Below are 13,892 nucleotides of genomic sequence, written 5' to 3' on the forward strand. Positions count from 1 at the left end.
TCGAGTATGCGGTGACGGTCAGAAACAAGTGAGCAAAGAGAAATAAAAAAAAGTAATAGGTAGGTGATGGCCGCAACCTAGGTGCATGCTGAATCGGTAAGTTTTATGCCTTTACCGACCGAGTACTCACAATAGCTACGACCGAAGTGAACTTTACCGCACTGGGTCAGTCGTGATTCCTACCCACTCGGCTAATCATTAGCCGTTCGTTCGTCTTTGAAAAAAAGTCAGCGTTGATCTAATCGTTTCATTCTAAAAGTCTTGCTTTACGGCTTGCTTTCGAACGATTACGTACTAGGTTAAAAAATAATTTTTCTCGAAAAAGGTTTAACGATTAGTTTCGAATTTATTTTCAAATTTTATTTATGTATAGCGTAACATTCCTCCTTGGCCCGATTTACAAAAGATTTTATATTTGAAAATGATCATTTGTAACCCATACAACTACAAATGAAAACAATTGCCTTCGAAACGTTTTCCGAATAAGGATTTCGTCCTCCGCCCGTTGGGACTTGGTTTGGATTAAAAAAGAAAATAAGAATCATGCACGATTTGCGTAATTAAGAGGACTAAACGTCCCTCCGTTAAGATGTCCATCCGTCTGCCTACGAAATTTCAAATAATTACCTTTGAACGGCTTTCAAAATCCATGTAAGGATAGAGGTTGTTCTGTTTTTGGGTGTTCACAATAACAGATAAGACAATAATCACTTAACAATACTTATACAATAACGCAATTAAATGGATCGAGACGTAGCTGGTGTAAGGTATTGAATAATCGGATATTATCGATTATGCAATTATCCGTTGTTTCTCTATATGTAAATTGAAAGAAAGAAATTTGTAAAAACCAGTTTTGAATGTACCTAAACCACATGCTATATACGTACACATAAGCGAATATATTGTTCACAAACACATAGCCACAGTCAAAGGAAGTCAATCATAAATCCTGATCATATAAAAACCATACCATATATTTGATAAACATATAAGTGTTACAAGGATTTGAAATATAATCAAATAAATAATAAAAAGAAAAAACTAAAATTTTAATGTATTTAAAGACAATGCATTTTTTAATTATTTATTATTATTAAAATCTAAAAATAAAATTTTTTTTTTTTTATATATTAAATTCAGGAATTCAAGCGTTTAAAAAGAAATTCTTTTCTAAATCTTTTCTTTATCCTAAAAAGATTCCTTAAAAACTTTCTACCAAAGAAAATTCTGATAAAATTTTCTAAACAAAAGTCATAGGGAAGTCAGTTAATCTTCTAATTATTGCTCTAAATTATTGGTGAGTATATTCCAAAGGGATTCAAATATAATATATGGCTTATTTCTTATCCATTGTCTTTAAAGGCACCATTTGTTCGGGGCTTTCTAGTTCGGTGCTCTCTCGCCGTCCGGCACATTGAGCAAACCATGTATCGCCTATACCAAAGTTTTCACCGTCTTCTATCGACTCCGGCATGGCTTTATCCATTGTTTCTGGCAAAAACATTACCCAGATTCCAGATATTAAAGCTAAAGCGCCAAAGGTAACGGCAGGTATTTTTGGATCAAAAGAATCTAAAAGAGTAATTAGAGGAGTTAACGCCCCCGAGAGACGTGCACACATTGAACCCAAGCCCATGGCTGAATTGCGTACCACAGTAGGAAACAACTCGGCCGAGTAATTATAGATGACTGCAAACGAGCCTGCTATAAACAATTTACCCATCATAACGACGGCAGTGGAAGCTGAAGAACCTTGTGCCATATTAGCAGCCACTATGCAGCACAAGCCACCAGCAATCATTAAGGTACTGGTAATGGATCGTCGACCTAAACGATCTAATATGAAGACTATTACAATATAGCTGGGAAACTCGACTAAACCCATTATAAATAACATCAAAAAAGGATTGCCTTTCAATTTCCCTGAACTTAAAGAGAGTCCGTAATAAACTAATGAGTTTGCGAACCAACATAGGCAGACATTTAGCGTTTTCATTCGCAAGTTAGGAGTTTTAAATAAATCACCGAGACCAGCACTCGTTTTATCATCTGCGCTCTGTTGCATTTTGGCTTTTTGTAAGAAATAATCTTTATCGATGGGTATGCCAGAGCGGTTCGTGCTTAAACCTTTTGCCACAATATCGATGGCTTCTCCACAGCGTCCCTGCATCCATAGCCAACGGGGTGACTCATCTAATAGCCACCAATGACCAATAAATATCAAGCCATGCAAGCCATAGACAATTTGTAAAATCTGACGATCTTTTATAACTGCCCCCCAGCCAGCCACCAACATGATGCCACTAGCGAAAACGGCCTGAAATGGTTATAATTTTCAATTATAGTTCCTTAAGTCCTTATTTCTTTTCTTTTACTCACCTGAAAAGCTATGCCACAGGCAGTTCGTTTACTGGTACCGACCAATTCCATCGTTAAAACAAAACCGCATATATACGAGCCGGCCGAACCGAATATTCCCAAAAAATAACGCGCCACCATGAACGAAAAGTATTCGGGTATAAAGGCAACTGCTACACCGAGTATTAGTTGCAATAAAGCTGACCAACAGAATACTGTCTTACGTCCTACCTTGTCTGCTAGACCACCCAAAGTCACAGCTCCCGTGAAAACACCCAACATGAATATGGTCTGCACAATACTACCCATCCAACGGCGATTGCACACGAAATTCCAATCAATTGTACGCGAGGTCTCATAATAAGTCCGATCATAAACATACGCATTACATGGTATAGAGGAATTCCCTTCTGCACTACTAAACATGCGACATGAATCTAAGTCACCTGTTGATGTAAGCGGTATAGAATGTAGAAAGTCTTCCTTATTCCAAGGAAAGTAACCATAACTGCTATTATCGAGACCGTCTATAAAGCAGCGATGTTCTGGTACGGCGGCGACTGTCACCAAGGAAAGCATATGCAAACCAGCTGTTAAGGCAGACAATATTTGGAGGAAGAACTGACAGGCTTGATAGCGACCGAAATCACCTGAAATATATCATTGATAATAAATGGAAAAAATTTGGAACAAAATTTCAGATAAATTTCACAAAAATCCTTATCCTGCTTAAAGCTTTTTACAACTTTCTATTTAAATTTAATATTTTTAAATAATTTATTAAAAATATTTCAAGTATTCCTTAAAATCATTGATTTTTTTTGTTCTTATTGCGAAGTATACTTTTAGCCATTGTTTCTTATAAGAGCCAGTTACTTTATCCAGTGCTTAAGGTAAATATATTAAAAAATATATAAGTTTGCTTGGAGATGTGCTTCGTTTAGCTACAGTATATCTTAGGGTGGTTCAAGAGATAGTGATTTTTAAAAAAATAAATTTCATTTTCATACCCGTCACAGAAGGATGAGGCGTATATTCATTTTATGAAACGTTTGTAACGCCCAGAAATTTCAGAGACTCCACAAAGTATATATACTCTTGATGAACATCAAATTCTCTCCGTCCGTCCGTCTGTCCGAAGTCTGTTGCAAGCATTCTCCTGGCCGCAAAAATGAAGCTATCGACTTCAAATTTGGCAGAAGCTTTGGAATTTCTTGCTCACAGGTTGGTATTGAAAATGCACCAAGTCGGTCGGATGACCCGCCTGCACTATTGCGTGAAGTGAAAACATCGCCGTTTTACAAAAGGAATCGAAAATAGGTTTTTTGTCCATTGCTCATAAAAATCTATAAAATCTATACAATTTTACCTTTACAAAAATGCTAAAGATTCGCCACGCCTCCTTAGCGTTACAGTGTATCAAAATTGAATTATGTTTTCAATACCTTTATAATGCGTAAAAACAAGTTTCAAAAACCCCACAGAGTATATAAATTCTTGGCCAAGTTCTAATTTAAAATTCACCTAAATATGATCGTACGCTTGCTTGTTCATCTGTCTCTCTGCGCAACTTTTTAGTATTTGTGGTAAACGTTGTCCCATTAGCGAAAATGAAAATATCGCTTAGAAAATGGCAAAAGAATTTGGAAAAGACTTAAGCTTTTCCAAGGACACGCCTACAATGCACACACGCCTATGCGAGAAAAACGCTTACTTTGAAAATAGAAAAACTCAGCCGCACCCACTCTATTTTATAGAACATGGAAATTTAGTTCTTGTATTTATTTTGCCTTTTTTAGGGTAAGGGTGATGGGTATAAAACACAAATATAATTTTCTTACTTGCCATTAAATGCAAAATAATTTCGATATTGACTGAAAAATCTAGGCACGTGTGCGCTTATTAAGCACGTGCAAGATTCACATTTAAAATCATTTATGAAATAAAACAAAAGACGATGTAATGAGCCATTCTAATGAAATGCAAGCATTATGCATAGAATTAATTACTATTTTAGTTTTCAAATTTGGAACCAAAAGGAGAAATGAAATTTTTTTGAATTTTTAAAACTAAGCAATCACAAAAAAATTAGTTTAGATAACATAACCTCACTTTTGAAAGCTTTATTAAATTCTTTAATTGAATTACAATGGAAACTAAAAGAAATTGACTTAATTTTTTTGTAGTCACTTAAATCAAAATCAAAAACTTGGTCGCAATTTAAGGCCGATTGAATAGATATTTATGTGAAAAGAATTCTTTTTATATATCTTCACAATTGTGGCTGAATACATAGATATTTATATTTTTTTTAGGTAAATCTTAGGTCCGACTTCTGTCGAGATTATGTTTGTGTCACGGATTTGTTGTTTTTTAGAATAGCACAAGTTTCATTTTACAATTTTTAGGAAATCTATTTACAGTAACTTATATTTGCAATGCCTTTTCTGGTATTGCCGTTTGAAAATTACGATTCAATTCCCTTGGCTTGCTGTCGGCAAATATTCTGCTTATATACCCTTTTATAATATAAGCAAGCATTAGTATTGGTAAATACCTAAGTTCATTGTGTGTGTGCGTTCGTTAATCGGTTTTTCCGCGAATTCTGGTTAATCGTTTCTTGAGCTATCAGCTGGGCCGGCCGTAGACAAAGAATTGGTAAGAAATGCAGGCGATTTTAAGCTGAATATTAAATTTGATTTATTTTTCCAAAAATTCACTATCTTACAAAGGAGCGACCGAGTAGGATAAAGATCTCTATTAACAACACATTGGTCGTGGGTTCAAATTTCAACTGCGGCAGGGTTTTCAATAAAGCCGATGCCCTCAAATGCTAGTGTTCTGCTATTGTTTTGCGGCCAGGAGGATGTTTGCAACAGACATTACCAAGACGGGCAGACGGGCATGCCTATAAGGATTTCGAATTTGATGCTGACCAAGAATACATATACCTTGTGGGTTTTCTGATGCTTGGTTCTGGGCATTGACAAAATGAATATACTCTTCATTCTTCGGCGATAGGTATAAAAAGTAAAAATTCAAAATGTAAGGTATGTCACGAAGTTGGCATTCATCTCTCATCTGATTCTCGCACTTATCGCAAATAACAAAATATAAATTTCGATCTATATAGAAAGAATAATAGCGTTCCCTACTTGGTTACAGTTTTACAAAACCTACGTTTTCTTTATATTCGCAGCAAAAATGAACGAAAGGATTTTAAGGTAAAAATTGGGTCCCTCCGGAGGGTGCGTGAACACGACTTTGCCTGTCGGAATAGGTGTCGTACTGCTTGCATGCACTATAAAATCGCAATATTTATATTCGAGTGCGAGATGCCAGCAAAACTTCATTCAATCAAAAGTTGCAGTCAAATCAAATGAAAGAACTTCATCATCGGGTAAGTCACCATTATCTAGTTCCACATTAGATGTTATTGCAAGTATGGGATTTAAGTCAGTGACGCCTGTAATGTGTGCACTATTTCCAATGCAATATTAAAGATTGTTTTTATTTTGATAACCAAAGGTTGCTGCTTTACCGTTGCCTTTGTCACGTAAAGATGTTTCTGCCTTTTTTGGTGTCTACTCCTGGAGTGGGTTCACGTTATTTTTGCCTTGCAAAGATCCTACAAACTACACTAAGGCGATTCCGAATTCGATATTGATATTGACGTTAATAGATCCGTACAATTGCATTGAAGGTAAAATTTCGGGACCTTTGATCTATTAGTGATACCAAAAGCGGGATTCGGCACTGAAAAAGATTTTGAATGAATATAGTTATCAGGCGCTGAAATCACATCAATTGTTCTCGGCTTTACTTGTGATCGCAGGGATATCCAATTTGCAGGGCACGTCGACACTCGTGTCGGCCGCCGTATTATCCTCTCTCTTATTCTGGTCTTATTAACCATTTTTCACCAATCGCAACGATTATGGTAATGAGAGGATAACATTTCCAAATGGTAGATTGTGACCCCTTAAATTTTAAAAATCTCATCGCAACTAACAGAACTTAAGATGACATGACGCACATACTTGACGTACAGGATAAAATTAAAGTTGCATATTATAAAATACACCAACGATGTTAACGAAATGGAAGATAGTCCTTATAAGGGTAATTACAAAAGCGCGTGAACTAAGACGGCGTTCTGGAAGCCCCCTTAAAGAGCTTAAGGGCAAAGAATAGATCCTTGACAAATTTGAAAATAACGGTTCACTTTTAAATGCATAGAGAATTTGTGGGCGTATGTTGAGCTCAGACGCAAATGTTATTCGGCTGATTGGCAATGGTTTCGATTTTCTTTCTTATTATCTTCCTTTCATTTTAAGGTATTGTAATTGGCTATGCGTGTGTAGGTCCTGATCAAGTCTTCAACTTTGCAAAAATATTCGAGATGAATTAAGCAAACACCTGCATTGGCTTTAATCACTTTATCCCTAAAATCAGGCAGATGGATAATATACACAATAAGCACTATTCCTTAGTTGTGTTGTAATATCACTTTCAGTTCATATTTTTGAGAAAACATTTTTAATCAATAATTTTAATTGGTTTTCATTCATTTCATTAAAAAATTATATAAAAATTTCAAATTTCCATTTTTATTTATTGCAAAATGATATTAAAATTTCTTTTTTTTTATCATTTACTAATACCACGCTACTTTTCTAATATGTTAATTTTAAATGAATTTGTGTGTTTATGTGTATTAAGCACAGGGAGAATTGAATCCCACCCAAAAATTTTTAAAGAAATTGCATTGGAAGCGAACAGACCTGATGTGATATATTAATCGATCAACAGTTTACAGAACGTTTGATAGAATGGGAACAGGCAGAATAGTTATAAAATAAAACGAGTAAGAAAATTAAATTCGTTCAGGGCCGAATTTTTTATACCCATCACTGTTGTCCTAAAAAGAAAGACGAACCAAGTAGAAGAACAACATTTCCGTGCTCCATAGTAAGGAGAGGGCGCAGATGATTTCTCCTACTTTCAAAACGAAAGTTTTTATCGCATAGGCGTGTGGACGTTGTAGGCCTGTCCTTGGAAAAGTTTAGGTCAATTCCAAATTCTTTTACAAATTTGCAAAAAGTTTTAGGCGAGATCTTCATTTTCGCTACCGGAGGATGTTTAGCATAAACACTACAAACCGATCATGAATTTATTTACTGATCATGAATTTATATACCTTATGGGGTTTTTGGAGCCTGCTTTTACGCGTTATAAAAGTGTTGAAAAAAAATTGCATTTTGATAACGCTAAGTAGGTGTGGTCAATTTTTATCATTTTTGTACAGGTACTACATCGCCCATAGACTATCCTTAAATTCTTATAGATTTATCTCTTTATGAGTAGTGGACAAGAAGCCAATTTTCGATTCCTTTTGCAAAACAGCTGCATTCACTTTACACAGTATTGTAGGCGCATCCTTCGTCCGATTTGGTGCATTTTCAATACCAACCTGTGTGCAAGAACTTTCAATGCTTCTGCCAAATTTAAAATCGAGAGCTTTAATTTTGCCGCCAGGAGAATGTTTACGACAGGCATTACACAAACGATCAAGGGGACGGACGACCAGACGGACACGCTTAAATTGATTTAGAATTTGATGCTGATCAGAAATAGGTATATAGGTGTGGGGTTTCTGGTGTTTCCTTCTGGACGTTGCAAACGCTTTGACAAAATGAATGTACCCCTCAACCTTCGGTGATGGTTATGAAAAAGAAGAAGTAAGAGCAAGAGAAGACAAATGAAATTCATTAAGTTAATTCTTAATGTAAATGTTTATTGGTTTTTTTTCATAGTTGAGTTTTTTTCAGTATGCTGAATTTCTCTCTCTCTCGAGCTTTCTTGCCATGAATATTTTCATATCTTCCATAACTTTATTTTTTCCCTCCCTTTCATTATGTTATGACAACATCTGGTCTTTGCTCACTATTGCATGAAGCATAAATTGCATTAATTTCAAATTCAACATAAATTATGCGTTGCGAGCGCGACGACAATCCCACTATAATAAATATATAAGCACGATTCTTCATCAAAGGCCTCACCAAACTTCAATTATAGAGATGCAACCCTTATGCTAATTGTACAACGTTTTCCAAAGCTCGTGGGAGAAGCTTTTCCAAATTTTCACGAAATACTATACTGCATAGCTTGGCAAGAAAATGTAAGTTATCATTGATATGAATTGGAAACCAAACAGTGACATTAAAATTTATAAGTTGGTGGAGGCAGTTTTGCTTCCTATTTGCCTGAAAATGGATCTTATCGTTGAGCAAATTTTTCCAGTAAAGTTTGCATGTTTCGTTGCCCACATTGAGTGGGACTATAAGTATCTTTTTATATTGCTTAACTTGCCCTTGGAGTGTTATGTGAGTTCTTCTGTGCTTGCTTTTCCTCTTTTGATTTCAAAATGACTTTCAACGTAATAGGTGTTTGCATGTATTGTGATCAGCGACATCCATCTATTGGTAAAAATGACAAAGTAATGCAAAGTATCAATGTACATAACCGTCAAATTCGCTGATTTCAACGTTTTTCTGTATAAAATGAAAGATCCCCATTTAATGTTATTGAGTTAATGAGTAAATGCAGGGATTCCCCAAAATTGCATTGCCGACATTCATTACTTTTGTTGCTTGTTTTGAAGAAACGTACCGCCAAAGTACATCAAAAACTTTCATAAGCTTATGATGATGCTGCTTCATCATATTTCAATTGTCGGTTTTGGTTTCAACGGCTTAAAACTGATGATTTTGCTGTCAATAGCAAAGAAGGGCTTGGAGAGCTCAAAAAGTTCGAAGACAATGAGTTATTGGATGAAAACCCAGCTCAAACTTGCAAAAAACTTTCGAACAACTTAGCAGTTGAGGAATCAACCGTTTTCTTTGGTGTATTGTGAGTGGCGATGAAAAGTGGCTCTGCTACGACAATCCCAATCGAAAAAGTTGTGGGCTATTCCTACAGAGTCATCCACATGGGCACCGAAGCGGAATATTCAGGTTCATAAAGGTAAGTTCTGCATGTGGCGGGTTCAGCACGGTGTGGCTTATTACGAACTGCTACGACCGAATGAAACGCTTACTGCAGATACCTGTCCATATTAGTAGGACAAATTGAACATCGTATTGTTGCAAAAAAGCCCAACAACAGGGGTTAACGGACGCAAAGTCGTCCTCTTGCATGGCGACGCACGGCCACACGTTGCAAAAGTTGTCAACGACACATTGTTGCAGCTCGAATGAAAAGTTCTGGCGCATCCACCGTACTCATCAGGCATAGCGTCTTCTGACTACCACTTGTTCAGATCGCTGGCATATGGTTTGGCTGACACACTGTTTCGAAATGCTGAAGAAGTGCGAGAGTGATCATGTTGTCAGAAAGATGGGAAAAACTTGTAAAAAATGGCGGAAAATATTTCTTAATAAATATATATTGTACCAATGTTTGCCTTTTTTAAGTGAAAAAATGATCAAAATATATGCAAAGTATTAGATATTTATAAGCCACCGATTTTATTTTAAGTCATTTAATTTACACATTACTTTATAAATTTTTTCGATCGTAGAATTACTGAAAACTCATTGACATATTTTCGATATTCCTGTTTTTTGATTCTTTAAGGATATCTTGGGAGTGCTAATAACTACTTCTAGCGACCTGCCACCTGCCTATATAGATAACAGCATATTAGATGTTTTACAAAGGACTTCGGATTGCTTTGCGCCGGTATTAGTTTGAAGAATTCTGCTTTTTCAGGAACGTTTGAATCGATTTTTCTTATTCTTTCGCTCAAGTTAAAGAAAACCGAGAAATCAGCAAATGTTTGTTTAAATGATAAAATTTCTTCTCAAAGCTATACAACATTTTGGATATGTCTATAAAATAACATATTATGCCTATCGAAAAGTTCTGTCCCTTTGTAAAATCTTTCTTTCCGAATATGATCCGAAATGACTTGTTAAGCTGGAACAAGACTTTTTGCACCAACACGATCTTGGCAGTGTCGTTGTCGGTTAAAGACGGTCGCTCAGAGCGTTATCTGGGGGTCGCAATAACGTATTTGAAATTTTTTGTTGGAATTCCTAGGAAAATCTAGTGGTATGGGTGAGCTTTGTCAGCAGCCATGCATACAGAAACGTGTCTCACTTGATACTAATATAAAGTTTTCGTTTTAGCTCATTTGCTAAGTCAGTATGTCAGCAATAAAAAGAGAGAGCCAAGTAAACTTCAAATGAATATGCTTATTCTTGTTGAAAATCGAAACATCGAGTTTCATACAGAAGTTTCCGGGAGACCTGCTATTAGAATTTTCCAAAAATTTTTAAAATGTTAATTTTTATATCCATTACCGAAGGATAACAGGGGTATATTCATATCGTCAAAACGTTTCCAACACAAAGTGTTGGTCAGCATTAAGTTCTGAATCAATTGTCTGTCCATCTCTGTAGTATTTGTAAAGAACATGCCCGCAAAAATGAAACTAACGACTTCAAAATTACCAGAAAGACTGTATTGAAAGTGGCCAAATCGGTCCAATGACACGTAAACTGACCATACGTCTAAAATAAAATTGAATCAAAAATTTCATTTTTGCTCATTACGCATAAACTACAGCAGTAAATCTCTAAAAATTTAAACATATATTCCACAGCCGATGTGGTATGACGTCTACAAAAATTCGGACGCGCCTATTCAATTGCCTGGTGTGCCATAGTTTCATTTATTTTTCAAAAACTTGATAACGCAAAGAAACATTATTCCAAAACCCCATAAATTATATATATTCTTGTCCAGTTTCAAATTCAGAGGGCACATAAGTGTGTCCGTCCGGTCATCTGTCTATTTGCCCATCTGCACAACTGTGTAGTATCTGTGGTTCGCAAAAATGAGAATATCGCCTCGCTATAAACTTGCAAGAGAATTTGAAAAGAATCCGAATTTTTCAAAAAACACACCTACAAAACGCCCACAAATGGATGCAATAAAAACTGCGAACACCTTTGCTTTCTCTGTTTTTTTGTTTACTATTCTTAAAGTGCAACATGTACATCATGTAATTTTCCAATTTTATTCTGAAAATAGAAATAATCATCCATCCATCCGTCCAATCCATTCAATGTTATAGAGTATGAAAATTTAGATATTTTCTTTTTCTCTAGTTTTTTTAGGATAACGGTGATGGGCATAAAAGATTCCGTCACCTCACTAGTCGAGCTCGTCACTTAGTTTGTCTAAATTTGAATTATCTTTGGCTGGCTTTACTAATTAAGCTATAGCTGAATTAATATTTGACTAAAAATAAACTTTAAATAACGTCTGATTAAAAATAGTATGCTTAGAGGGAATTATGCAATTCCATCGATAACATTTTCCCTTTTATTTTCGTTTATAATGTCGTTCAGCAGTAGACAAACTTTCTTCTGCAGCAGTCAAAGTTAAACTACTAAGCAATTTGCTCTCATTCGCACTGAGTGCAACTTGGTTTAAGTGAAAGTGACGCCCTTCCTTTCCTTTGGAGGGAGTGCGCCTTTGAAAGAGAGGTCAGTTTTCCGAGTAAGGACTTTAAAGGAAGTTTCAAACTTCACTTATATTTCCTAATAGCATTTTTAATTGGAGGCGAATTTTAAGCAAATGAATAATGGCCCTACTTCAACCATTTATAACATTTTGAATTCACCTGCGCACAGGTGTAAAGCATTTGTGACAAAAACGTTTATTAACATTTTGTTTTCTTTATAAGCAAATTTGGGTTATCCTAATAGATACACACTTACGGGCACACATTTATGTTCACATAGCGCGCATACATAAATAATTTCAAATTTTAATTGTAGATTTTCTTTGTTGCCTATTTATTTATTTATTTTTTTCAATGAACAAAGGTGCACGAGAAGGTTCAACACATTAAAAAAGATTCACCTTAATGACGATATAAATTTTAAGTAGAAACATTATTTTAATTAAAAAACAAGGAAAAATCTTATAGTCGGTCACGGCGGCCGTTAAATACCCGACACCACTTCTCTTATCTTTTTTTTTGTAGAGTGACTTGTTAAAGTAAAGCATTACATGGGAAGTAATCGAAAAAGTGATCCGACCCAAACATTTCGAAAAGCTTTCGTTCTTGAACCAACGCATGTCGTTGTACCAAGTTTCATCAAAAAATCTCATAAATTGCGAATATAGGTCGGTCCCAAGTCCCTCTAACTATTGCACACATTCGCATCAATTAATCCGAGTTTATATCCTTCTAGGAGATTTTCACAAAAAATTCAGCTTCATTAACTTATAAAGGTACCCAAAATAGCGAAAAAATTGCTAGAAAAATAAATTATTCCAAAGCTCTTCTTATGGTCACTACAAAAAGTTGGGGACACATTCGTTTTGTCAAAACATTAGAAGCATCCAGAAAGAAGCTGTGCATTCTTGATCAGTATCAAATTCGGAGTCAATTTAAGCAAGCCCATGTGGTAGTCGATCCACGTGCAAAGTCTGCGGTAAACATTTCCTTCCCAATGAATCCAGCCTCTTCAAATTTACCAGAAACATTGCAAGTTCTTGCACGTAGGTCAATATTAAATAAAGAAGCCCACATTACTACGTTAACTGGGCCTAACAAAAAAAAGCAGACGTAATAGATTATTTGCTCATTACACTGTCTTCCCAACCGTCACGTTTGTCAGAAGAAAAGAATTTGGAAAGATTGGGCCATTATCAATTTAATATACCAGAATACTAACACTCATCGATCTTTATAGAGAACTTGTCAACGTGTAATTTTTTTTTCAAGTAACGGCTCTTTCAAACGGCCTTATGTGAGAAATGATCGAAAAAATGATCCTCTCCAAATTATTTTGCTGGCCCGAAATATGTCAGTGTATCATATTTCATTAAAATATGTCGAAACACTTGTAGGTTGTGAACATGGACTTTAGACGGACAGACGGACAGACAAAAGAACAAGGTTAGATTGGAATAATAAATAGATAGGTAAGTATAATCCAAGCCCTTCCGGATGTTGATTATATATCCCAACAAACGTTGTAAATAAGTAAGCAAACAGCAAACACTTTAATTAAAAAGCGGGTCAAGGAATTTTTCTTCTTAATATTCATATATAAAATATACCCCTCCTAGATCTTGATGAGCCGGTGAAGCGAGGTGGAAATGGTTTCTTTACATTACTCTCAGCTCTTCCCTTCATTTTTATCTTTGCGTTTGCCCAATCGGTCTGCCTTCGTAGGGTTTACAATTTTATTATTCGGAGACATAGGCTTCAAGAAAGAAATTATGCAAATTTTTAATTTTTTCGATGTGAAGCTAATACAGAAATGTACTAACGAAAGATCTTTAAACTCAGCAAAAACAGCGGATCAATATGATTTTTGGATTCGCTTAATTGGTTACCCCTTCCGAATTACAATGAAGATTCCGCTACTATGAATGGAGAGTGCTGTAGATAGATGCCTATCGTTTGAATGGGATCTAAACTACATCTCGTAAAATGCGAC

The 13,892-nt window shown here is 35.5% G+C and overlaps 1 protein-coding gene across 2 annotated transcripts in view; it reads right to left on the reverse strand.

Moving 5' to 3' along the window:
- Nucleotides 1-1,155: 1,155 nt before the first annotated feature.
- The window catches only part of LOC119638688 (organic cation transporter protein), a 32,508-nt gene continuing 19,771 nt past the window's right edge, over nucleotides 1,156-13,892 (reverse strand). For both annotated transcript variants that reach the window (XM_038035634.1, XM_038035635.1), the window contains exons 2-3: nucleotides 2,383-3,011; nucleotides 1,156-2,320 (exon numbers count right to left, since the gene is read on the reverse strand). In XM_038035634.1, coding sequence (XP_037891562.1) covers nucleotides 1,340-2,320; nucleotides 2,383-3,011 — 1,610 coding nt within the window. In that variant the 3' untranslated portion in view covers nucleotides 1,156-1,339. The remainder of the gene's footprint in view (nucleotides 2,321-2,382; nucleotides 3,012-13,892) is intronic.

Source organism: Glossina fuscipes, unplaced genomic scaffold (assembly GCF_014805625.2).
Source record: "Glossina fuscipes isolate IAEA_lab_2018 unplaced genomic scaffold, Yale_Gfus_2 108, whole genome shotgun sequence".
Lineage (NCBI taxonomy): Eukaryota > Metazoa > Arthropoda > Insecta > Diptera > Glossinidae > Glossina > Glossina fuscipes.